The 27,929-nt window shown below is 36.7% G+C and overlaps 1 protein-coding gene across 1 annotated transcript; it reads right to left on the minus strand.

Annotated features, from left to right (window-relative positions):
* Positions 1-993: 993 nt before the first annotated feature.
* On the minus strand, positions 994-27,929 carry LOC124180644. The gene is made up of 4 exons (XM_046566392.1): positions 27,794-27,929; positions 27,264-27,660; positions 15,890-16,484; positions 994-4,830 (listed from the first exon to the last, which is right to left on the minus strand). The coding sequence occupies exons 1-4, from the start codon at positions 27,927-27,929 to the stop codon at positions 994-996; spliced, it is 4,965 nt and encodes a 1,654-aa protein (XP_046422348.1).

The raw sequence follows: 27,929 nt of genomic DNA on the forward strand, positions 1-27,929 counted from the left end.
TTGTTTCATCAAATTTTTCAACCTAATTACCACCGTTTATATTTGTTCAGAGAGATGGCAAAAAGATATGGATCATCGACGTGGGATCCGCGAATTAGTGATGAGAACCAGTGTGAATGAAACGAAAGTGATGTTGAGATGGAGAGAGATAATGAATGCCGATAAACGAGATTCTTATTGGTTTTGATGAGGCGATACAGACCGTATCGCAAGAGAACGTTACAGAGAGTGAAGATTTTACAGAGCGAGAGAACACATAGATTATACACATACATGATTTCGAGATAGTAGACAATACATGAGATACAGCTGATGGGTTTTGAGTCGCGACACGGGCAAGCGGCGAGATTTGACGCAGAGACGGCAAATGAACATTGCACGCGAGTGTGCGTACATGTGCGAGGACGATTTTGAGTGTCGCGAGACACACATTTAACTATTCGATACCTTGCCGAAACGTACCGCCCGCTTCGCTATCGGTAACGATCGCGAAATTAGATTATGCCGCCCGCCGTGCGTTATTTATTCTTAGAGTCAATAATTGTCTTAAGAGGGCACTGGAAGCACACACAATTTTACGATTGGACGTTTTAACACAGAGGATTTCGTTTTAACGGTCACAACGCGAACGAGACCGTCGGTTCCCGGATGCACTTCGATCACTTTCGCGAGGGGCCACACAGATGGAGGTAGATTTTTGTTTTTTACGAGAACGATGGATCCGATTTTGATGTTGCCGTGATGAGTCTGCCATTTCGAGAGGTTTTGGAAGGACTGAAGATACTCCGTACTCCAGCGTTTCCAAAAATGCTCCAGCATTTGACGCGAGTGTTGCCAATGCGATAGCCATTGAACTGGCACCTCGATGAGTGACGGCTCAGGAATTGTGTTCAATGCTGAGCCGACGAGAAAGTGTCCTGGAGTCAAGGCACTTGGATCCCGTGGATCGTCCGAGATAGCGCAAAGAGGTCGAGAATTAAGCGTGGCTTCTACTTACGTGAGGAACGTCGCGAATTGCTCGAACGTTTGAGTAGCTTCTCCGATGACTCGTTTGAGGTGAAATTTGACTGATTTCACTCCGGCTTCCCATTTTCCACCGAAATGAGGCGCGGAGGGAGGATGGAACCGCCACTGGGTTCCGTGTGATGCGAGGGTGTTTGCGATTTCTGCGAACTCCTTTGACGATGCAGCGAGAAGACGGCGAAGTTTTGAGTCTGCGCCGACGAGATTCGTTCCACAATCGCTTGCGATTGAGGCACAAATTCCTCGTCGAGATGTGAAGCGTTTGTACGCCGCGATGAATGCCTCCGTCGTGTAGTCCGAAACTAGCTCGAGATGCACAGCCGAGGTCGTGAAGCAGATGAAGATAACGATATATCCCTTGCATGATTTCGCTCCTCTTCCGCGGGAGGCTCGAATCGAGAATGGACCAGCGTAGTCAACGCCAGAGTGAAGAAACGGCCTTGATTGCGTGACTCGAGACTGAGGGAGTTGACCCATCTGTTGGCTGCTGAGGGTGGCGCGATGACGCGCACAAGGAACGCAACGATGTATTGACATGCGGATCGGTACTCTTCCTCCCAGGATCCAGTACCGCTGTCGGATTGTAGCGAGAGTGAGTTGCGGACCTCCGTGGAGCGTCAACCGATGATGATGATCGATGATCAATGTGGAGAACGATGATTCGCGAGGCAAGATGAACGGGTGCTTTTCGTCATACGAAAGCAATGAGTGATTCAGTCGACCACCGACTCTGAGGAATCCGTTCAAATCGATGAACGGCGTGAGTCGCGATAGTGGATGACTTCGAGTGAGACTTGAGCTTGTCTCGATTTGGCGAATTTTTTCTGCAAAGTACGCCTGCTGGGTCACCTTGGTCCAAAACAGTTGGGCGTCGCTCCATTCGAGAGTAGAGATCGGTCCGACAGTGATAGACGTGTTTACGCGATTCGATGTCGTCTTCGCGAGGAACCGATTAGCTGCGCGTTTACACAATGATGTGACTTTGAGGAGAGTCGATAGTTTTGAGTAGCGATCGACGAGATCCCAGATTTGTAGCGGCTTAGCTGTTGCGATGGGCGTCGACAGCCCTTTTCTTTGCTCGAGATGAATGTTTTCTTCCGGTCGCGGAGATAAGGATGGCCAATTGACAGAAGGCTTCGAGAGCCAGGATGGTCCGAAGGTCCAAAGTTCTGATTTTTGGAGTTGCTCCGGAGATGCACCACGAGACGCAAGATCAGCGGGGTTTTCAAAACCCGAGATGTGATACCAACGAGCGCGCGCGAACTCTTGGATTTCCGTTACGCGATTACGAACGAATTTCTTCCACCGCGATGGGTGGCTTTTGATCCACGCGAGCGCGACTGTGGAATCCGTCCACAGATAAACCGGGGTGTTTTCGAAATTAAGAGTGTTTTCCACATGACACATCAACCGGACGAGAAGATTCGCAGCACAGAGTTCGAGACGAGGAATTGTCACCTTCTTTAGCGGCGCTACTTTAGTTTTCGCGCACACTAGTGAAACGCGCACTTCGTGAGTGTTGATATACGTTCGCGCGTAGATCACTGCGCCTAATGCACTTTGAGAGGCGTCCGCGAAACCGTGGATCTCTATCCCGAGAGATGCTGAACTTAACCCGATCCATCGTGGGATGGTGATAGCTGAGATGCCTTGAAAATCTTGTAGAAACTCGATCCATCGCGAGGACAATGAAGCTGAGAGCGGCTCGTCCCAGTCGAAACCGAGTGCCCACAATTCCTGCATAAAGATTTTGGCTCTGATCGTGATCGGCGAGAGCCATCCAAGAGGATCAAAGAGCTGCGCGGTTTGTGAGAGAACTTTTCGTTTTGTGAAATTGTCCCGAAGTTGATGAATTTGCGGAGAGAACGCGAACGCGTCGATGTCTGGTCTCCACGCAAGACCAGGAGCCCGAAAGAATGGACTTTGATCGAGATTCAGATGCATCGCGATCTCTTGATGGTTTCGAGAAATGTCAACGAGAGTTTCTGGGTGGCTTGAAGTCCACTTTTGAAGTTCAAAGCCGCCCGCCTTGAGCAATTGATTGAGTTCGTTGATTTTCTCGCGACCTTGATCAACGTCCTCTGCTCTTGAGAGGATGTCGTCGACGTACGTGTTCTCGAGAATGACGTGGCTCGCAAAGGGATACTGCTTACCTTCGTCCTGAACGAGTTGATGAAGAACACGGATCGCGAGATACGGAGCGCTTGCAAGACCATACGTTACCGTAGTCAGTTGATATTCTTCAATCGGTAGCTCTGGTTCTTCCCTCCAGAGGATTCGTTGAAAATCTTGGTCATCATTGTGGACCAAAATTTGTCGGTACATCTTGACGATGTCTGATGAGAACGCGACTGGATATTGTCGCCAGCGTAAGAGAATGTCCGCGAGGTCGGTTTGCACTTTTGGACCGACGAGAAGATTGTCATTGAGAGAGAGTCCGAGGTTGGTTCTTTGAGACCCGTTGAACACGACACGCAACTTTGTTGTTGAACTGCTGTCGCGAACTACACCGTGATGGGGAAGATAAAACACGCGGGAATTGTCTTCAGGTGTATTCATAGCGCGACGCATGTGCCCGAGTTCACGATATTCACGAAGGAAGCTCGAGTAAGCCTCCTTGAGTTTCGCGTCGCTACCGAACCGTTTCTCCAAACAAAGGAGCATTTGATGCGCGGGATTCCGCGAGTTGCCGAGCTCTACCGAATTGTCCTTGAGCGGCAGCCGAACTACGTAACGACCGGGCGCAGTTCGAGAAACCGTTTCGCGAAAGTGTTGCTCACAACGCTCTTCTTCGGAAGTTAGTGCCAAAGGTTTCGACACTTCTTCCTGCTTCCAAAACTGCTGCACGAGATCGAGCAGTTCGTGATCGAGGGAGCATTGGAAGCCTTGGACTGCGCCATACGAGGGGCTTGCTGCTTCCGCTGAAACGCAGCCGGAGAGGACCCAACCGAACTGAGTTTCTTGCGCGATTGGTGTTCCTGGTGCTCCTCTTCGAACTCCTTGACCAATGATGTTGCTGTAGATGTCAGCTCCGAGAATTACGTCGATTTGACCGGGATGTGCAAAGCTTGGATCCGCGAGGTTGAGTCCTCGTAGATGAGGCCAGTCTTCGACGAGGAGTCGAAATGAGGGTAGATACGATGTGAGTCGTGGAAGCACGAGTGCCTCCACCTGACACGAGAACGAGGTGTGAGCACGAGATTGGAGTTGCAATGTCGCGGTGCCGCGAGTCACTGCCGATTGATGAGCTCCGACGCCAATGATCGGTATCGTTGCTTGATGCCGACGTAGTCGCAATTGTTGCGCTAGCGACTCCGTGACGAATGAACTTTCGGATCCTTGATCGAGTAGAGCGCGAGCAATGATTCTTTCTCCAGTCTCCGGATTAGAGGCGATCAATTGCACTGTGGCGAGAAGAACTGGAGAGCGCTTGATCATTGTAGGCTGAGCTGAGTGGTTGCTCACCTGAGAGGCGCTATTCGAGATCGGTGCGTTCTGCACTGCAGGTTGCGCTACTGCAGCCTGTCCTTGAGATGTGCCACTGTTAGCAGCTGTCGAGATTGAGGAAGAGTTTCGATGCAGCAAGGAATGATGTCGACCGTTGCACACGCGACACGTTTTGTTAGATCGACAGTCCTTCTGCTGATGTGGACCGAGACAATTGAAGCAAAGCTTTTTCGCAGAAACCACTTCCCTTCTTTGATCCAGAGATTTGTCGCGAAAGGTCGAACAGAACGCGATGTAGTGGTTGCCTTTGCAACAAGCACACGACTGTTCCTTTGATTGCGCTGTATGTGACCTTGTCGTCTGAAGATTTGACCTTCCTTGCGATGAGTGCGGTTTCGACGTCGCGATTTGATTTAAAAAAAGAGAAATTTGAAAGAAAAAAAATTTTTTACAATAATTATATTCATTGGAAATAAATATAATTATTGAAAATATCCTATATATTTCTTAATTATTCGCTCACATATTATTCGAAATTCAAATATTATTTATTAAGAAAATGCCATTTAATTTACTTTATGAATGGTAATTTGGAACATTTATACAACGTATTAGAACTTATTATAAGGTTCAAAGAAAACATATAGATAAATAAATGATTATTCATTTATTTCGTATTTTGAATTCTCCAAAATTAATTATTCTTCAATTCAAGAAAAATAATTTATTTGAATCAATTATTTTCTTATTTTATTAAATTGTATAACTTAATTACCTCCCTTTATATTCAATTATAATAATGTATGATATATTAAGTTACGATATGTAAATATACATATTCATATATATATATATATATATATATTATAACTTTGAATTTACTTCTAAAAAAAAAGAAATTTTTGAAAAAAAAATTTTTTTTACGATAATTAAATTCAATAAAAATAAATATAATTATTCAAAAAATCCTGTACATTCCTTAATTATTTGCTTACACATTAATTGAAATAAAAATATTATGCATTAGGAAAAATGATTTATCTCAATCAACTATTTCCTTTTTTTATCAAATTATTTGACTTGATTACCTCCATTTGTATTCATTTATATTCATGTATGATATACATATACATACATATATACATGTATAATAATATACATATACCGGGACAATCTCTTGAAACTATACATACAATGCGCATGCGCCAAATAATTCGATTTCATTGGTCGCTGTAATCGCCCCGCGGTGATGTTTTCATCTGCTGAGCAGGGTGCCAACGTACACGAAATGAAACAAAAGCTGTAAATCTTTCGCGCGTGAAGCCGTGGTTGATATCGGAAAATATTCAACCTATGCAATAAATAATTCAACGGAAAAGCAAATATCAAATGATACAGAAATTGGATATTATTCATTGAAAGAAAAAATCTGAAATTGAATGCGAAATGTCATTCACAAGTGGGAGTGTGGACAAACAAAGGTAGGTAAGTAAAAACAACATTTATTGTGAACAGATTCTTCATTTACATGAAATTAAAAATGCGTCTCATTAACGATTTATGTATTGTGCATTTTATTGGAAATTAGTTGTATCCAAAAATACCAAAAGATCCTGTGTGATAATAATAGTTTCTAATATTTTCAGGTACGAAATAATTCATTGTCAAAGCGGGACTAAATTTGTCAGGCAATGAAGCATGTAGGTAAATTTCTAATTACGTGATCTTTGACTATCACAATATTTTAACATGAATTCAATGATAAAATTCGTTTTTTTTTCAGCAGGCTCGAAGTTTAAACTTTGATTAACACGAGGAAGATTATGCCTTACCTGATGGTCAAAACGTTTAGGTGGCAAGGATCCTGGTTTCTCGAGCGGTGCAATCATTATAACCATCGAACCTGGTTGTTCCGTCAGACATCAGGTGTCAGAGTGAATTTCATCAGGCCATCGCCACCTTCTTAACATCAGTTGCGGCAAAATTGAAGAGCGGGATATACTACAGATCATAATGGCTGAATATCCCGTCATTTCACTTTGATCGAGCCAACAGCTATAAATTTGTTATTCAACCGTTGCTGTCAATTCATTCTACCAAGGAATCATTCTGTGCACCATTGTAATTCAAGCATTATTATTGACCAGCATTGTTTCTCAAACTTCAAACCATTTAATTTGGTATCTTATTTTGACGCTTACTTTCACTCTCGTTGGCATTGAATTCAGATAGATAGTTTTTCAAGTCCTCAATTAGATGGTAGGGTTGACTTTTGTGAGGCAAACTGAATAAATCTAAATCTAGAATTGTTGAATAACTTCAGTTAAAAATGTCTTTGAATTCAATCTTAGTTCACGGTGTCATCTGGCTAGCTAGTTGCACGATAACTTAAAACCAAATTCAATTTCACACTCCTTATAGAGTCCTCCGCTAAGACTGAAAGCTCGTGAATCTCTATTTACCACAATTATTTCTGCGTTTTATGTTAGCATTGTCTGGAGCAAAAAAATCTCATTTTGAGATTGGAGATGGAATCTGAAACGCAGAAGTTATTCAGTAGCACGCATTGAAAACCAATAATTTTCTAATGGTTCCTGCAACAAAGGGACTCTTTCCACATATCCTTGTTACAAAGTGATGTTCGGAGGACGATGCACAAGATATTGTATCGGATAAAATTGTTTGGAAAAAAATCTTCATGAACTTCGTTAAAAACCAGACATTCATTTATTTTGATGGAACAAGGGACACAATCGTGAATTTGATAAGTCAGTATCCTCGTAATAATGTTCTGACATTACTCTAAAACATGATTTTCCTTGAAGCTAATTGTGACGTTAGGGCGCATTTTGAGAAAGTCGATTTTCAACTTGTGTCACAGGATGTGATCTACGTTCCTAAGTTCTGCGCTTCAGATAAGATTTTTTTTGTTTCGAACCGCATTAACATGAAATACTAAATCATTCGAATAAATCTAATATTACTTGAATTTTCAATTTGAGTATTAGGTTCCCTTAATTTTTTTCAATCGAACATCATTGAAAATTTGCGAAATGAACTCTGATAATCATTGGAAAATTCTTAATACTAGTAGCAATAATTCATTGATCGGAAAAAATACATTGACTATCGACTATTGGTAAATTTTGTTAAACTATTTTCGAGAAAAAAATGATTCACAGTTCTATTACAGATAGTGAGACATTTAAATTTCTTGAACGCTCGGCTTGATGTCTTTTTTGGGAAAGTGATAAAATTCAATATTACTACCTGAAATCACAAGAGAGTGAGAAAGTTGCCCAGTTGCTTCAAAGTGGCGATGATCTTTGTACGTGTGATAAATTGAATAGGCAGATAACAGTAAACATTGAAGATCTAATTATTTTAGCCGTATCACCTATCAAAAGAAAAAAATTTCATTGTTATATCTAATGTAAGAAATAATAAAAGTGATCAAATAAAGTGTTCCCACCTACCTGCTGCGTTTCTTCCAAGCACCCAACATTTAAATAGATTTCTCAATCTAATTTCGGAATAAAGCCAATTTTCAAAGAGCATTAGCATCAACTTTCCGAGTCACTACGTCGACTATTTGAGATTCTAACCTCAAAAATTCGTATGAACTACATCGCCGCCAGAAACAGAGTTTGACAGCAGAAACTCGGAGTGGCCAGCCCGCCCGAGCAGCCGATAAAACTCGCGCATGCGCATTGTATGTATAGTTTCAAGAGATTGTCCCGGTATATATATATATATATATATATATATATATATATATATATATACTATAATTTTGAATTTACTTTTGAAAAAGAGGAATTTTTGAAAAAAAAAATTTTTTTTACAATTATTGAATTTATTGAAAATAAATATAATTATTGAAAAGATCCTGTATATTTTTTAATTATTTGCTCACATTTTATTTGGAATGAAAATATTATTCATCAGGGAAAATAATTTATTGAATCAATTATTTCCTTTTTTCATTGAATTATTTGACATAATTACTTCCATTTATATTCAATTATATTATTGTATGATATGTAAGAAATTAATGTATTTATATTCAATAAATTGATGTATAATACACGAATATACATATATATATTATGATTTTTAATTTACTCTTACAAAAAGAGAAAGTGGAAAAAAAAAAATTTCTTACAATAATTAAATTCATTGAAAATTAATATGAGTATTGAAAAAATCCTATGTATTTTTCAATCATTTGCTCACATATCAATTAAAATATATATATTATCCGTTGAGAAAAATAATTCATTTAAATCGATTATTTTCTAGTTTCATTAAATTATTCAACTTAATTACCTCCATTTGTATTCAATTATATTCATGTATGATATACATATATATACATATATACATATATATTAATATACATATGCATATATATATTATAAGTTTGAATTTACTTTTGAAAAAAAAGAAATTGAAAAAAAAAAATTTTCTTACAATAATTAAATTCATTGAAAATAAATATAATTATTTCAAAAATCCTGTGAATTTTTTAATCATTTGCTCACATATCAATTAAAATATATATTGTAACGATTTGGGCGTTACGTTAATGAAATATGGATCCGCGAGTTTACTTATTATCAAATCAAAGGCGTGAACAAAAATATCGTGATAAATGCTTTTGATGCAATATACGTGCTTCTTGTTTAAAGTCTGAAACAAGACTGTTTTTACAATAATGTTGGTTGACGCAGCAACCTTATTCTTTTTAAAGACATAAGAGGTTTATAAACGTCTTTTATCTATGCCGACTACTAGATCATTAAAGAGGGGCAAAGGGGTGATTTCACCCTTTGTAACACTACTCCCCCCCGAGGAAAAGAGTCGTCCCGACTCGGGAAAGTTAAAACAATTATAAGGGTGATCCAGTAGTCAGTGCTCAAAGGTGAGTTGGAGCTGTGGCTCTAAAAATTTAAAAACTCCCTTTTTTACTATCTGGCATTTGCCCACAGTCTCAAGGTAAACCACAGAAAACCTTGAGCAGATAGTTGAGCGTTAAATAATCTCAAAAATTTATGTGCCATGTTTTATAAAGGTTAGTGTTATTAAGTGTTATGTGGCTTCATGAATACAAAGTTTTCCGCAACGGCCCAGATTGACGTCGGGAAGAAATTCGATTTTCTTCATGAAGGATCCCTCCGAAACAGGTTCGGATGAAAACACCGAAACGGGAACCGACAATTCCAGGTCCAAATAAGACGAAAACAGACTTCTCTTCATATAAAATAAGGAAATCGTGGGGTGACTTCTTTAGAAATAGTTCACCCTAGAGTTTTGGAAGGACAAATGTGAGTGATGGTATAACAATTCAAATTCACTAAGTGAATTTGGGAGAATACTTGAATAAAATAAATTGAATATGTATTCAAAAGAAAAGAAACTATCTTATCTGAATTATTTCTGCGTCCTTCTTCAAAATAAAACCACCAGTCATCCTCAGGAATCGGGGAAGATTGGAAGGAAAGGGCTGTGTCAAATAACCTGAAGAAGTGCTCACAAAAACTGACACTTAAGGTTAATAAAATGTGAAAATCAAGCAATCGCTCATCGACCTCGAAAAATAATCGTGGCTCATTTCACATTATTCCTTAAACCAAAGCCTATCCGACACAAAACTCGATTCCAGAGAAGAAGTTTCTAGAAAGAAACAACCGAAGAAAACAAATTTCAAATTGATTAGCAACGCAGAAATAACAAATCATTACAAGAAAAGTAGTCGTTAAAGACAGACAAGACATGGATGCAAAAGAGCATACTTCGACGAATGCAGCTATGTTGATAAAAGTATTCTCTCTCGAAAATTCGGACGAACTTAGCGAAATGGAAAGGTCTAACTATTTTAACTCTCTTTGGAGAGAGATGTCTTGCGGCCAGCTGAATGCCGTTTCCGAAAAAGGAAGAAGCGGCTTGCTATGCCTAAGCTGCTTTGAGTCACAGTGAGTACATCATATCGAATAACACAAATAAATTACAAGAAAATAATTTTTTTTTGTTTCAATCATTTCTTTTTAGTTCTAGACCCGAATTTCTACTTTAAGAGGTCTCTCTTCATTTGACCTTTTTGAAAGAAAAAGTGCTTTGTCACTCTTGTAAACAGAGTCTATTCGATATAGTAAAGAAAACGGAAGGGTGCGAGGGATGCGAAAATGTCAAAGAAAAAATTAAGAAGATTTTAAATACAACTCGCCTTTTCCCATTAATATAGTTTAATGTAGTTTTTTTTTTTTTTTTTTTTTAACCAAATTTTTTAAGAATAAAATTTTTCCAATATTAAATTCAAAGGTTTAACTTTGTCCGTGTATCATTGCAAGACAAAAATTAGAATACACTTGGTCGGCTGTGGATTCTGCATTGATAACCAAAACAGGAGCCGATAAAGAAGAAAAGGTTTGTTTCACTAACCAATCTTCATGAACCTCATAGATAGTTCTGAGTAGCTCTAAAGAAATACTCGATTCTTCCTCACGAGAACGGGAACTGACTCGAGCGAAAGAAGTTTCTGGGGAAACTCGCAAATAAACAATCAAATCTACTCTGAGCTCAGACGAGCGAATGAGAAGATCAAAATTTTTTGTCAATAAATGAGATTCGAAGTCGCGAAAATTACCTAACCTTCGACGAGCTTCTACAAAACAATTGCTACTGAATATCGATCTTTCCATCACCTTTACAGGCAATGAAGTCGTCTGCAGATGTCTATCTAACATAACCATTTGAGCGAAATGTTGAAAATAATAGCAATAACGATCTGGGTCCTGATACATCAGATCTAAAAGATTAATTCCAGCTACGTCTCGATATTCCTCAAGAGGTTCCAAAAGTGTACAGACCTGACGATCTGCTAAAAACCTCTTGGTGAAAGTTGTTTTTCCGCATCCGATATTCCCTTCTATAATGATCGTAAGCGGTCGAGTTTCATTTAAACGAATTCCCAAAGGCAGATTCTTCTCCCAATCGATGACCGACTGTAAAGAAGGTCAAGTCGATCACAGTCGTCAAGGGTGTTCGTTTGAAGATCTAACCTCGAAGGATGTCCCTGGTCTTGGAGAGATTGTTCCAGGTTGATCCTCTTCAAAAGGAGCAAGACGATCCAAGTGAACCACTTTCTGACGCGAATGAGGAGATCTTCGGATTCTATGAACAACATCATTTACCCGGTTAACCACTAAGTAAGGGCATTCCCAATTTCTTTGTAGCTTTGGACATCGTCCTTTCTATCTTCGTGGTTGAAAAAGCCAAACAGAATCTCCAGGATTAAATTTTAAATCTCTGGCTCGAATATCATAACGAGTTTTCAATTTATCTGAAGCCATAGAAATTCTATTCCTAGCAAAGTGATGAATTTCTTCCAAACGTTGTTGTAATAAAAAGGCATAATCTGTTTGATGCTGTCTTTGCACAGAAACAGGGCCTTTCTCTAAATCTGACGGAAGTCGAAGATTTCTTCCAGTAAGCATGAGGGCTGGCGTCTGCTTCGTTGTCTCATGAATCGCAGATCTGTAAGATAAGAGGAAGTAAGGGATCCAGGAGTCCCAGTCTCTCTGATTCTGCTCTACGAAGGACGACAAATATTGTAGCAAAGTCCGATTCAGACGCTCTATCATGCCGTCAGATTGCGGATGCAAAGGAGTTGTACGAGTTTTCCTAACCCCTAAAATCGGAGTAACCTCTTTCATTAAGGTTGACTCAAAATTTCGGCCTTGATCAGTATGAAGTTCTGGAGGAACTCCGTGTCTACAAATAAATTCTTTAACGAATGCCTGTGCTACAGTAGAGGCTTCTTGATCAGCGAGAGGAACCACTTCAGGCCATTTAGTAAAATAATCAGCAATAACCAAAGCAAATTTATTTCCAGAATGGGTTATCGGGAGAGGTCCAAGAATATCCATTGCTATCCTTTCAAATGGAGCTCCCACGTTGTAAATCTGAAGAGAGCTTTGTCCCTTCGCTCGAGGTCCTTTCTTTGCCGTGCAGATTCGACACCGTCGACACCAATCTTCAACGTCCATCCGGCAACGGGGCCAAAAGTAGAAGTTGCGAATTCTGCCCAGAGTTTTATTCGAAGCGAAGTGTCCGCCTGCAGGAGAATCATGATAAAGAGCAAGAATCTCTGGAACTCGTGACCTGGGAATCAAAAGTTGCCACCTGATTTTTCTCAAGTCTGCAGATTCCCATTTTCGGTATAAAATTCCATCAATTAAAAGAATAGAGTCCCATTGAGCCCAATAAATTTTCAAATCTGGCTCGGCTGAAGATATATCCTGCCAGTCCGGGCGAGTTTCTGCTTCTTTCCAAGACTTCACTTGATTCAAAGTGTCGTCCTCTTGTTGCGATTTTCTCCATTCCTCCTGGTTATTTTCGAAAGAAATCTTCCGTATTACAAGAGAGGGGTCACGATTTTTCTCTAATCGTGCACACTGTTTACACTCTGGCATTTCCTCGCAGGGTCTTCGAGAGAGAGCATCGGCGTTTCCATGATGAATTCCTGCTCGATGACGAATATCAAAATCGTACTGACCGAGCCTTTCTAACCATCTAGCTACCTGACCTTCGGGAGATTTAAACGAAAGTAGCCACCTGAGAGAAGCATGATCTGTACGTATTAAAAATTTTCTGCCATACAAATAATGGTGAAAATGTACTACGGTCTTAACGACAGCTAAAAGCTCTCTACGAGTGACACAATAATTTCTCTCGGTTTTACTCAAAACTCTGCTGAAATAGCTTATCACTCTCTCTTGACCTCCCTGAATTTGTGACAGAACCCCGCCTATTCCTGAAAGAGATGCATCCGTATCTAAAATAAAGGGAATTTCGACCTCTGGATAAGCTAAAATCGGCGAAGAAATAAGATTTTCTTTTGATTTCTTGAAAGCCTCTTCGCATTCCGGGGTCCAGTCAAAAGGAATCTTGATTCCGGTCAAATTATGGAGAGGTTTAGCTATACTAGCGAAACCTTTTACAAATCTTCTGTAATACGTACAAAGGCCTAAAAAGCTTTGAATTTGTTCTTTATTCTTAGGTGTCGGCCAAGACGAAACCTTCTCTATTTCAGTTGGGTCGGTCTTCACACCTTGTGCTGAAACGATATGTCCGAGGAAGCCTACTTCTTTCTGGAACAGATGGCATTTTTTCGGGCTCATTTTCAGACCTGCTTGCTTCAGCCTAGCGAAAACTTGACTGAGATTTTGAACTTCTTCTTCAAAGTTCTTGCCAAAAACGATCATATCGTCTAAATGAACGAGGCATATTTTGCCCGTGAGCCCATGGAGAATAGCCTCCATCATTCGTTCAAAGGTAGCCGGGGCATTACTCAAACCAAACGGCATAACCTTGAACTGCCATAATCCTCCTAAACCCGTAACAAAAGCTGTTTTTTCTTTATCTAGAGGATCCATTTCGACCCGCCAGTATCCGCTCTGAAGATCTATGGTGCTGAACCAAGTTGCACCAGCTATCAGGTCGAGTGTCTCGTCAATTCTGGGTAGAGGGTAAGAATCTTTCTTCGTTATATCGTTCAGTTTCCTGTAATCGATACAAAATCGTTTGGATCCGTGCTTTTTGTTAACAAGGACGATTGGTGAGGCCCAGGGACTAGACGATGGTTCAATCACATCGTTCTTTAGCATGTCTTCCACAAGCTTCTTCATCTCTTCTCGGGCGTTGAGAGCGAGTCTTCGAGGAGCTTGTTTTATTGGCGAACTCTCTCCGACATCGATCTTGTGCTTGACAGAAGTACATCGGCCCTTATCACTACTATCTTTTGCAAAAGAATCTTTAAATTCTAGTAAAAGAGATTTAAACGATTCTTCCTGAGCTAAATTTAACGAAATCGAAGATTTCTCAACAAGGCTCCGTAAATGAAGAGGAAAATGTTGTTGCAAATCATCTTCCGACAGTTCTATTTCTCGAATTCTAGGAGGAGTCCAATAAATTCCATTCCTATTTGTACAAAGAGTTATTTCGCGATTGTTTGAAGCTAGTGAATTTCTCTTAGTCGAGATAACACAGTTATGAGCTGTAAGAAAGTCTATTCCCAAAATACCTTCATCCTCTATATCTGCTATAAAAACCTTATGCGGAGAGTCGATACACCCAAAAAGGTTAATTTGGACAGTAGCCTGTCTCAAAACCGGGGTCGTCTCTCCAGTGGCTGTTCGCAGAGAAAAAGAGGGAACAATCCGGTCATCGGATTTAAAGAGATCCGATCGAACTACGGTTACTTCTGCGCCCGTGTCTATTACCCATAGACAATCGACGCCATTTACAGTACCGCGCGCGTAAAGACCAGACTGTGGTAGACTTCTAATTAAAAACTGTTCTCTAAGAGGGCTTTCACTATTAACAATCTGCGATGATTTTCGCCCTGACAAATAATCTGAAACTAGTTTTTTGAGTGAGTTCCTGTTGAAGAACTCGATTGAGGATCTGCTTCCCCTTTTTCTATATTTTTCTTACGCCAATTATAAGAATTTGGATTCGAGCCTTGCATCGGCTTTCCACTAATTTTTTTAATTAAAAAACAATGATTGGCGTCGTGGCCTGTTTTTTTACAAAATATACAAGTCAAGCTAGTTTGACTTGTCACGACCACGTTTTTATTTATACGCTCGTCTCGACGGTTTTGAAAAGAACCTCGATTTCTTGATTTAAAATTGTTACCGTTATTTCTATTTTTATAATTTTGAGGTTTTGGCTCCTCCAAGTATTCAAAACTCTGTCTTCCTGAGGTGTTTTCAGACACCTCAATCCGACGAAGTTTGCTTAACCCAAAATATTGCTTTCTCATTGCCTCCACCTCGAGGGCTTTGGCGGTTGCCTTCCGCAGAGAAGTAAGGCCCGACGTTCCAACGGCCATTTTAATTTCCGGATCATTAATCGCATTCAAAAAAGCTTGCGTTGCTAATAAGTTACGAGACGGCTCGTGATCCGGCAAAGCTATACGAGAAAGCCGTTCAATGTCCTGACTAAGAGACGCAAGGTCTTCGTCTCGTCCTTGTCTTCTCGTCTGTAATTGTGCTGTGTACAGTTCTGTTAAGTGGTCATTTCCGTACCTCAACTTTAATGCAGAACTAAGTTTTTCATAATCAGAGATTTCTTCCTCAGACAACGCCGTTAAAACGTTCAAAGCCGGCGTTCGAAGACAGGAGGCAAGACTGTGGGCCCTCATGGCGGAGTCCCACTGATTATGTTTAGCAATTGTATTAAACTGGCGTTCGTAATCTGCCCATGGAACTTTTCCGTCAAAAATTGGCGGTTTTAAAGGATAAAGAGGCTTCTCATTAATCTGAGAAGCAACCTCAGGAAATCCTGAATTATTTAATTGATCAAAATGAGAATATTGAGGTCGAACTCGAGGCAAAGACTCGGAAAAACCAACCTCATTATTTACTCTCCTTCTACTAATTGGAGATTCAACTACTTTCCTAGTAAAAGGCACAGACCTTGAATCTCGAACATCCTGGATTCGTCCTGGATGTCGGACCTGTCGAACAGCGAAAACGGGAACAGGAGAAGGAACAGGAGAGAGAAGCGGCCAAACGACTCCGGAACCAAGTGGAGTGACAGCCGGTTCTCCTGAGCCATTCACCTGATGAACAGCCTGAAGAGCTGCCACAGTCGTCCGGAACAGTTCGTGTAGACTAGTTTCGGATCGTTCTTGTGCTTCTCTATCAAGCCTGCGCTGTTCCAGCTGTTGTTCCCGTTCTCTTCTTCGCTGTTCCAACTGTTGTTCTTGTTCTCTTTCTCGCTGCTCTTGTTGATCAAGAAGCAGCTGAAGAAGTTGCTGTTGTTGGCGCTCAGCAGCCTCTTGCTGTTGAGACATGATCTTCAGCAGATCAATTTGAGGGATTGTCGAAGGAATTGGAAGAGGGTCCACTGAAGGCGATGGAATTGTTTCAGGGACCCGCGGATTCTCCATAACCAAAGGTTCTTCTCCGCTACTTTCTCTTCTTCGTGAGCGCGTCAAACGACTGCTACTCATAATTAAAGTTCGCGCACTGAGTTGATTCAATTAATAAGAACTCAAGATCCCGCTTCTGACACCAATTGTAACGATTTAGGCGTTACGTGAATAAAATATGGATCCGCGAGTTTACTTATTATCAAATCAAAGGCGTGAACAAAAATATCGTGATGAATGCTTTTAATGCAATATACGTGTTTCTTGTTTAAAGTCTGAAACAAGACTGTTTTTACAATAATGTTGGTTGACGCAGCAACCTTATTTTTTTTAAAGACATAAGAAGTTTATAAACGTCTTTTATCTATGCCGACTACTAGATCATTAAAGAGGGGCAGAGGGGTGATTTCACCCTTTGTAACAATATGTTATCCGTTAAGAAAAATAATTTATTTATATCAATTATTTCCCAGTTTCATTGAATAATTTAACTTAATTACCTCCATTTATATTAAATTATATTCATGTATGATATACATATATATACATACATATATGTGTATTAATATACATATGTATATATATATATATTTTAATTTTGAATTCACTTTTAAAAAAAAAGAAATGTTTGGAAAAAAAAATTTTTTTTCACAATAATTGAATTCATTAAAAATAAATATAATTATTGAAAAGATCCCGTACATTTTTTAATTATTTGCTCACATATTAATTGAAATAAAAATATTACTCATTAAGGAAAATAATTTATTTAATCAATTATTTCCTTTTTTTATTGAATCATTTGATATAATTACCTCCGTTTATATTCAATTATATTAATGTATAATATACATATATATACATATATACATATATAATAATAGACATATATATATATTAGGGTGCTTTTTCTTTGGACTATTTTTTTTTTTTTCGGTCCCATCGTGAAATTTTGTTGGAAATACAACAAAAAAAATTCCCCAAAAGAATGAGCCCTTAATATTGATATTAAGTGCTCGCCCAAGGCATGTAAAGATTTCCCGCTTAAAATACACGTAAACTTCAATTTTTTTCTTTAAAACATTTACAGTTCAGAGGCATTCTATGGTGTAGTCTAGGACGTCAGTAGGTTTTCTTCGGAATGAAATGCTCTACAAAAGTGCTCACTGCGGTGAAGTCGTAACTCACACCGGCGAGTCGTACGGGCCACCCAAACCCAATTTTTTCATGAAATTCTTGTCTTTTTGCCCGTATCTCGTAAATAACAAGAGCTACAAAAAAAAATATACAACAAATTTGTGGGAAATTTAATTTTCTACAAAAAAGTTTCAGAAAACCAAATTGCTAACATCGATATTTATTGTGATATTGGGCTTTTAAGGTGAGGAAGTATGGAATTTTCATGAATTATTGAGTTAAATTGTCGAATTATTGATTGTCGAATATTTTTTTGTTTTGTAGCTCTTGTAATTGTAATGACAAGAATTGTAATTGTAATGACAAGAATTGTAATTGTAATGACAAGAGCTACAAAACAAAAAAATATTCGACAATCAATAATTCGACAATTTAACTCAATAATTCATGAAAATTCCATACTTCCTCACCTTAAAAGCCCAATATCTCAATAAATATCGATGTTAGCAATTTGGTTTTCTGAAACTTTTTTGTAGAAAATCAAATTTCCTACAAATTTGTTGTATATTTTTTTTGTAGCTCTTGTTATTTACGAGATACGGGCAAAAAGACAAGAATTTCATGAAAAAATTGGGTTTGGGTGGCCCGTACGACTTCGCCGGTGTGAGTTACGACTTCACCGCAATGAGCACTTTTGTAGAGCATTTCATTCCGAAGAAAACCCACTGACGTCCTAGACTACACCATAGAACGCCTCTGAACTGTAGATGTTTTAAAGAAAAAAATTAAAGTTTACGTGGATTTTAAGCGTGAAATCTTTACATGCCTTGGGCGAGCACTTAATATTAATATTAAGGGCTCATTCTTTTAGGGAATTTTTTTTGTTGTATTTCCAACAAAATTCCACCATGGGACCGAAAAAAAAAAAATATAGTCCAAAAAAAAAGCACCCTAATATATATATATATATTATAATTTTGAATTTACGTATTAAAAAGAGAAATTTTTGAAAAGAAATTTTTTCTACAATAAATGAATTCATCAAAAATAAATATAATTCTTGTGAAGATCCTGTATATTTTCCAATTATTTGCTCACATATTAATTGAAATAAAAATATTATTCATTAAGGAAAATAATTTATTTAATCAATTATTTCCTTTTTTTATTAAATCATTTGACATAATTACCTCCATTTATATTCAATTATATTATCGTATAATATGTATATAAACAAATGTATTTATATATTAAATTACATTGATGTATAATATTCAAACATATACATAAATGTATATATTATGATTTTTAATCAACTTTTAAGAAGAGAGAAATTTGAAAGAAAAAAAATTTTTTCACAATAACTGAATTCATTAAAAAAAAATTCAATTATTTAAAGAATCATATGTATTTTTCAATTATTTGCTCACATATGAATTTTAATATAAATATTCTTCGGTAAGAAAAGTCATTCATTGAAATCAATTATTTCCTTATTTTATCAAATTATTTGACTTAATTACCTCCATTTATATTCAATCGTATTAATGTATAATATACATATATATATATACATATATATATATATATATATATATATTATGATTTTTAATTTACTTTTACAAAAAGAGAAACTGAAAAAAAAATTTTTTACAATAATTTAGTCCATTAAAAATTGACATGAGTATTGAAAATATCCTATGTATTTTTTAATCATTTGCTCACATATTAATCAAAATATAAATATCATCCGTTAAGAAAAATAATTTATTCAAATCAATGATTTCCTTGTTTTATTGAATTATCTCACTTAATTACCTCCATTTATATTCAATTATATTAATGTATAATATAAATATATATACATATATACATATATAATAATATACACATATATGTATATATATATATATATATATATATATATATATATATATATTATAATTTTGAATTTACTTCTCAAAAAAGAGAAAATTTTGAAAAATAATTTTTTTTACAATAATTGAATTCATTAAAAATAAATATGATTCTTGAAAAGATCCTGCATATTTTTCAATTATTCGCTCACATATTATTTGAAATAGAAATATCATTCATTAAGAAAAATAATTTATTCAATCAATTATTTCCTTTTTTCATTAAATGATTTGACTTATTTACCTCTATTTGTATTCAATTATGATAATGTAATATATATATATGAACAAATGTATCCATGTATTGAATTATATTGATGTATAATATTCAAACATATACATATATATATATTATGAGTTTTAATTAACTTTTGAAAAAAGAGAAATTTAAAAGAAAAAAAGTTTTTTTACGATAATCAAATTCATTAAAGACAAATATAATTTCTCAAAAAAACATATGTATTTTTCAATTATCTGCTCACATATCAATTAGAATATAAATATTATTCGGTAAGAAAAATAATTTATTTAAATCAATTATTTCCTTATTTTATCAAATTACTTAACTTAATTACCTCCATTTACATTCAATTATATTGATGTATAATATATATACAGGGTGTCCCTGAATTGAGGGACACGGACCAGCGAGCGTGATACCTGACTGAAATGCAACCGAGAATTTCTTCACCGGAAGCTCGTCCGACGCACAGTTTTTGAATTATAAGCGATAGCGTTAGGCCAATCAGAGTGCACCATTTCATCTGGATTTGCCGCCACGGAAATTACTGTTTTGTTCGTCTGGGTGAATTATTATTATTCGGTTACAAAGTAAATATCGGCACCTCCCCTCACTCGCTGTTGTACCCCTTCTCGAGCGCTGACCTCGGTATTGTTGCCGTGGCACACGCTGCCGGCCGCACACCCACGGACGCACACTCGTGTGTGTGAAAATAAGCGAATGCCCAGCTCCACAATACTACGAAACACACATACACGAGTGAAAATAAAAATAAATCTCGAAATAAATCAGCGGATTCAAGATTTAATGTTATAAAACACTTCCAATCATCGATGTATGCATCAAACTAGAGATTTTAGATGATTGATATGCCGTTAGGGTTCATAATTAGTCATTCAATCAATCTGAATTATGCTTTTCGAACATTTTTTGTGTCTATGCAACATAACTTTTCCACTAGTTTGAAATTCATCATTGACATCCGATTTTTCAATAATGCGAGGGAACAACAACTCGCTGAATTGACGTGTCAATAGGTTTGTGAATCAATTACAATTCACCTGAGTTAACACAAAATAACTGAATAAATGAGAATTCACTGAATCACTAAAAATGATAACTGAAATCATGAGAATTATTTGAGATATAACTGAATTAGGAAGAGTTGTAATAAGTCAAGTTACTTTGAATAACTTTAGATTCGTACCAAAATGTTATGTTTAGAGAGAAAAATAATTAAATTCAAATAAAAAAGTAATTTTGAATCAAGAAGAAGGACATTTCCAAATACCTGAATTCAAATGAAGCAATTTGAATTTAATAAATCTGTCCGAATTTGAGGAGAAATAATAATTATTATTTGGACTAGAAAAATGAAGTCGAATTACATGAATAAATTCAATTAATTCAACTCAAAAAAATATGGTGTCATTCAAATTCCCAGTTATTTCCTCGTCGATTCAATGTGGGTCTGGAGCCGCTTGTTTACTCACACGAACGATGCAATACAGTATCGATGTATGTGGTTCAAGTATTAATTACTCAAAATTTATCAAACTTAAAAATATTTTGAATAAGACTATGAATTATCAAAATATCTCTTCTGATATTAAGACTACACGCAGAAATTTACCAAATCGATTACCCTTTTACCGATCTTTACCAATTCAATCGAGCCGTGTCCGATTATTTTGTTGAAATCGATTGATCAATACATCGATTATTCTCAGATAAGTGGCCATCACTAGCATTGATCTCAACAATTTCAACGTTACTTGCCACTCCAAACCCACATTGAATCGATGAGGAAATAACTGGGAATTTGAATAACACCATATTTTTTTGAGTTGAATTAATTGAATTTATTCATGTAATTCGACTTCATTTTTCTGGTCCAAATAATAATTATTATTTCTCCTCAAATTCGGATAGATTTATTAAATTCAAATTGCTTCATTTGAATTCAGGTATTTGGAAATGTCCTTCTTCTTGATTCAAAATTACTTTTTTATTTGAATTTAATTATTTTTCTCTCTAAACATAAAATTTTGGCACGAATCTAAAGTTATTCAAAGTAACTTGACTTATCACAACTCTTCATAATTCAGTTATATCTCAAATAATTCTCATGATTTCAGTTATCATTTTTAGTGATTCAGTGAATTCTCATTTGTTCAGTTATTTTGTGTTAACTCAGGTAAATTGTAATTGATTTACAAACCTATTGACACGTCAATTCAGCGAGTTGTTGTTTCCTCGCATTATTGAAGAATCGTATGTCAATGATGAATTTCAAACTAGTGGAAAAGTTATGTTGCAAAGACACAGAAAATGTTCGGAAAGCATAGTTCGGATTGATTGAATGACTAATTATGAACCCTAACGGCATATCAATCATCTAAAATCTCTAGTTTTATGCATACCTCGATGATTGGAAGTGTTTTATAACATTAAATCTTAAATCCGCTGATTTATTTCGAGATTTATTTTTATTTTCACTCGTAGATGTGTGTTTCGTAGTATTGTGTAGCTGGGCATTCGCTTATTTTCACACACACGAGTGTGCGTCCGTGGGTGTGCGGCCGGCAGCGTGTGCCACGGCAACAATACCGAGGTCAGCGCTCGAGAAGGGGTACAACAGCGAGTGAGGGGAGGTGCCGATATTTACTTTGTAACCGAATAATAATAATTCACCCAGACGAACAAAACAGCAATTTCCGTGGCGGCAAATCCAGATGAAATGGTGCACTCTGATTGGCCTAACGCTATCGCTTATAATTCAAAAACTATGCGTCGGACGAGCTTCCGGTAAAGAAATTCTCGGTTGCATTTCAGTCAGGTATCACGCTGGCTGGTCCGTGTCCCTCAATTTAGGGACACCCTGTATAAGTAAATGTATTCATATTCAATTATATTAATGCATAATATTCAAATAAATACCTATATATATATTATGATTTTTAATTTACTTTTAAAAAAAGAGAAATTTGAAAAATAAAAAATTTTTTCACGTCAATTATATCTATTAGAAATAAATTCAATTATTGAAAAAATCCTTTGTATTTTTTAATTATCTGCTCACATATTATTTGAAATTCAAATATTATTCATTAAGAAAATGCCATTCAATTTACCTCACGAATGGTAATTTGGAACATTTATACAATGTATTGGAACTTATCATAAGGTTCAAAGAAAACATATAGATAAATGAATGATGATTTACTTAATTTCATATTTTTAGTTTTGAAAAATTAACTCTTCTTCAATTTAGGAAAAATTATTCATTCAAATTAATTATTTTCTTATTTTATTAAATTATTTCACTCAATTACTAGGGGCTTCGCCCCTGCGCGCTTCGCGCGCCTCACTATTTCCTTACGTATTGTCTAGTCGGTTGTTTCCGATCAACCCGACATTGCTATTGGCTCCCTATGTAGGTGTGCTCAGATTATTTTCGTAAACGAATCCACTCACATGTACAAAACTCCCGATGCCATGCAACCCCAATTGCATCCGGCGACTTATTTTGCTATAGTTATTATTTTCAGATTTTTTTACGTATATCTACGTATAGAGATATAGAGTCTACTGCGTCTGGCTTATAAGTACAAATAATTGATATCAATTCTTTGTTTTTTTAAATAAATTTATTTAACATTTTTCACTTTAAATTTAGTTTGAAGTTGACTTCGAATTTCATTGATTGATGAAAAATTTCGATATTCGCTTTCGCTCGTCTGAGCTCAGAGTAGATTCAATTGTTTATTTGCGAGTTTCCCCAGAAACTATTTTCGCCCGAGTCAGTTCCCGTTTTCGTGAAGAAGAATCGAACATTTCTTTAGAGCTCCTCAGAGCTATTCATGAGGTTCGTGAGGATTGGTTGATAAAACAAACCTTTTTTTCTTTATCAGCTCCGATCTTGGTTATTAATGCAGAAGCTACGGCTGATCAAGTTTTTAGAGATCTTTGTACTTTCTTGACATGCGTAGGTTAACCTATACTTACTTTATGAAGGAATAAAGCTAATTAAATGAAAGACAAAAAAAAAGTAAAATAGATTTTCTATATTGAAATAACACAAAGATTACATGAAATTGTGTTTCAAAAATTGCTTTCTTGCAATCATTATTTTGTACAGCTGGTCTCCATTTTGTAGGTTCGACGCGGGGTAACGCTTTATTAGTTGAAATCGGGTTTCGGTCAGTTTGATTTTCTGAGTTGTACCTAATGCTTAGTTGGAATCGAGTTTCGGTCAACTTGATCTTCTGTGTTGTACCTAACAATCGCCCCGAGCGTTGCCCTATAATTAAAATTGAATGATTTTTAAGATAGGCTTGATTTTTTATGGAATTATAATTGAATTATTTTTCATTAATTAACAAACTTTTCAACGAGCTTACATTCGTTGTCATCAAGGCGAAGCAGGATGCGGGCACAGTTCCTTGAACCGTTAAGATCCCATTGCGCGGACCGATGTTGAGCCGTGAATATGTACTTTCTTCGGTCCGCGCAATGGGATCTTAACGGTCTAAGGAGCTTCGCCTATCTTGCTTCGCCTTCATGGTAACGAATGTAAGCTCTGAAAAGTTTATTAATTAATGAGAAATAATTCAATTCTATTTCGAAAGACCCGTAAAAGAACAAGCCTATCTTAAAAATCATTCTCTTTTAATTATAGGGCAACGCTCGGGGCGATTGTTAGGTACAACGCAGAAGATCAAGTTGACCGAAACCCGGTTCCAACTAAGCATTAGGTGCAACGTAGAAAATCAAACTGACAAAATGGAGACCAGTAGCACAAAATAATAATTGTAGGAAAGCAAATTTTGAAACACATTCTCTTCTTCTTTTACGGGTCTTTCAAAATAGAATTGAATTATTTCTCAATAGTTAATAAACTTTTTAAAGAGCTTACATTCGTTGCCATCAAGGCGGAGCAAGATGAGCGCAGCTCCTTGGAACGTTGAGATCCCATTGTGCGGATCGATGTTGAGCCGTGAATGTGGAGCCCTGGTCACATATTTTCTTCGGGCTCTCGGTCGGTTACCGTTTTTCTTCAAACGGCGTAGGCTTGTTGGCTTGTACTTTTATGGATCTTTCAAAATAGAATTGAATTATTTTTCATTAATTAACAAACTTCTCAAAGAGCTTACATTCGTTGCCATCAAGGCGGAGCAAGATGCGGGCGCAGCTCCTTGGACCGTTGAGATCCCATTGTGCGGACTGATGTTGAGCTGTGAATACGGAGTCCTGGTCACGTACCTCCTTCGGGCTCTCAGTCGATTATCATTTTTCTTTGAACGATGTCGAGTTGTTGCACACATTATTGACCAATATTTAGAAGGGCTCTTGAGGGAATTGAAGAGTTGTGCAATTGCGTAATTGATTAGTCGAGGAGTTGAGGAGTTGGGGAGTATAGGATAGGCCTCGGCCGGCGTGCGTGCCGGCCGGAGAACAACAACGAACTGATGTTTTCAATAATTGAAGTTGTTTGTTTTGTATTGGTCTTTTGTTTTTCCATGAGTTTTGTTTCTTTCTAGAAACTTCTTCTCTTGAATCGAGTTTTGTGTTGGATAGGCTTTACATATAGATATACTGTGTCTGGTTTATAATGTACAAATAATTGATATCAATCCTTTTTTCTTTTCAAATAAATTTATTTTACATTTTTTACTTGAAATTTAGTTCGAAGTTGACCTCTTTCGTTTTTGGGACTTCAGGATGTTTTTGCTGTGGAATGATGAATTTTTTATCATTTTCTTTACATTTCCTTGTATAATTTTCATTTACCATACATAGACGGACCACTCTTCGTCGTCCGTCTCAAGCAACAGCTCCTCCTCTGCTGCTTCTGCTGCTGCGCACAGCAGATCATCTAATCCGTCATCTTGTTTTGGTAAAATAGGCGTTAAATTATTTGCTTAGGGACTCATACGTGTTTGACTGTATTTTCAAATGTCGATATTTTTTTCTTTTTTTGACAAATGATTGTATATAAGTAATTATTTTTCCATTTTTAATGGCTAGCTGTAGAATTCACTGGTAATGATTCTCAAAAAGTGTCCGGCTCTTTGGTCTGCCGAGTTGAATTTGGATTTATATACTATTATATTATATCGATATGCTTCACCTGGTATTTTCTCGCTCGACCGCTGCAAAACCTCGTCGCTGTCCTGTTTCGAGAAATTTTCATTAATTTTATCATACTGCTTACTTTGCTCTTTATTGATTCATATTTCCAATGATATACTTACTTTGTTCGGCATGTTTGATTTAATTTATCTGTTTAAAAAACAAAATATCACTAAACTGGGTAGCGCTCACCTATTCTTATTTTTTTGCTTCTTTTTATTAGCTACGGTGTTTCATTTGAACTGTCAAATGTCGGAATATAATTATTTGTAATTAATTTTGTAGTTGCATGTATAGGTATAATAGATATGTACTTATATATTTCTTTTATTTATCTAGAAATTTAATATGGTATGAATATCGTAGAAATATTTGCAATTTTACATTAACAAATTTGTACTTTTATCATTTTTTTATTTCTGATAATTTACATTTTTTTCTCACCTTCAACTCAGTCAATACATCTTTATATCTTTTTTCTAATCTTACTATTTGTTTCCTAATTTCATAGGCTAACTTTTATTTTTTCACAAGTTTCTATTTCATTGTATGCGTTTCGGCTTTTTCACCAAATGACCGACACGTGTGAATTTACATCTGAATAATCACAAAATAAGAAAATACTCAGTGGAAATGATTTATGTATTTGAACATCCAATTACAAATCGCGATTGTTTAAATTTCCATACGTTGTGCTTTATTTCCTCTTTATCGTTTTATGCTGCTACCTGTTTTTGCATCTTCTTGCTCCTCTTGGCTTTTCTTTCTCTTTTCTCTGTTGTCCATTTTTTCAGTGATTTTTATATTCTTGTTGGTTTTCCTTTCGTTGCTGATTCTGTATTCCTTTCATTTGTATTCTCTTCTCCTTTTTCTTTCACTTTCGCTTCTTTTCTCCTCTATACAGTACTTTTTTTTCCTTCTTCGTATGAGGTCCCGGTGGAGTTAGTAGAGGGGGTCAACCCCTCGGCCTCTCGAACTCCTATCACCTCCTGTGCATTTCTCTTTTAAGTTCATCCATGTTTATTTGTTCGTTTGTGGCCTTGATGAATATACATTATGCAGTATTTATTCAATAATTTCCTTGTACACAATGTTCTTTATTGCATTTTCATTATTTTTCAGTTGAATTTTTATACCTTTCTTCGACCTGCATCGTGACAATGCAACGTAGAGTTGACCATGTCCAAAGATTGGTCGGTCAATGAATATTCCCACGTGGTCAAAACTTTGTCCTTGTGATTTATTTATAGTTATTGCAAATGCCAACCTGACTGGAAACTGTCGCCTATGGAGGATAAATGGCATATCTGTGTCTCCCCGCGTATCTAATTCAATTCTTGGTATTTCTACTATTTGCCCTTTTCGCTCTCCGATTAGAAGTTCACCAATCTAAATTCTAGAGTGAATTTCTCTCACAACTAACCGTGTTCCATTGCATAAACGATCTGATATTGATAAATTTCGCAATGACATCACAATTGCTCCGACTTTCAGCTGTATATTGTGTGGTGGTAAACCTGATGGCGTTAATCCATTTAAATACTCTATCGGATATCGCAGAGTAGCTTCTTCGTCAAGTGCTGCATCTGCAGTATCAATTCCTTGTAATGTTGCGTAATCTATGCTTTTTGATTCGAATATATTGCCATCCATTCTGCGTAGTATCTCTGTATTTAACTGATTAACTTCGACATTCAATGGAGCTAAGATGGCTCTGTTTGTTAATTCATCAGGTGGCAAATTTCTTGGATATAAATCGTCTACTAAATTGTTGCTTTGTATTTCTTTCTCTGGTACAAACAACTCCACTTCTCCATTACCTATATTAAGTAACCACTCTGAAAACTTTGCGGCATCCTCCTTTGCTCGCATATTTTTTTTCAAGCTATAATTTTTCAAATATACTCCAAAGTGTAGAGTATTTAATTGTTTCCTCTATTATTTGTTGTTTACCTCCTCGTTTCACAATAGGTAAAACTAGTCTGAAGTCTCCACCTAGTATTATAGTCTTCCCACCAAACGGTGAGGCGTCTTCCATTATATCTTTTAACGTTCTGTCGATCAATTCTAAAGCAATTTTCGGTATCAT

Source organism: Neodiprion fabricii, chromosome 4 (assembly GCF_021155785.1).
Source record: "Neodiprion fabricii isolate iyNeoFabr1 chromosome 4, iyNeoFabr1.1, whole genome shotgun sequence".
In the NCBI taxonomy this organism is placed as follows: domain Eukaryota; kingdom Metazoa; phylum Arthropoda; class Insecta; order Hymenoptera; family Diprionidae; genus Neodiprion; species Neodiprion fabricii.

Excerpts from the sequence above, each read along its gene's own strand:
- LOC124180644 (XM_046566392.1), bottom strand. The coding sequence starts at position 27,929 with ATGATACCGAAAATTGCTTTAGAATTGATCGACAGAACGTTAAAAGAT. Across the intron at positions 27,661-27,793 it reads ACCTATTGTGAAACGAGGAG|GTAATGGAGAAGTGGAGTTG; the intron begins GTAAACAACAAA and ends TACTTAATATAG. Across the intron at positions 4,831-15,889 it reads GAAGGAGAGTAAATAATGAG|ACGACAAGGTCACATACAGC; the intron begins GTTGGTTTTTCC and ends TCAAATCTTCAG.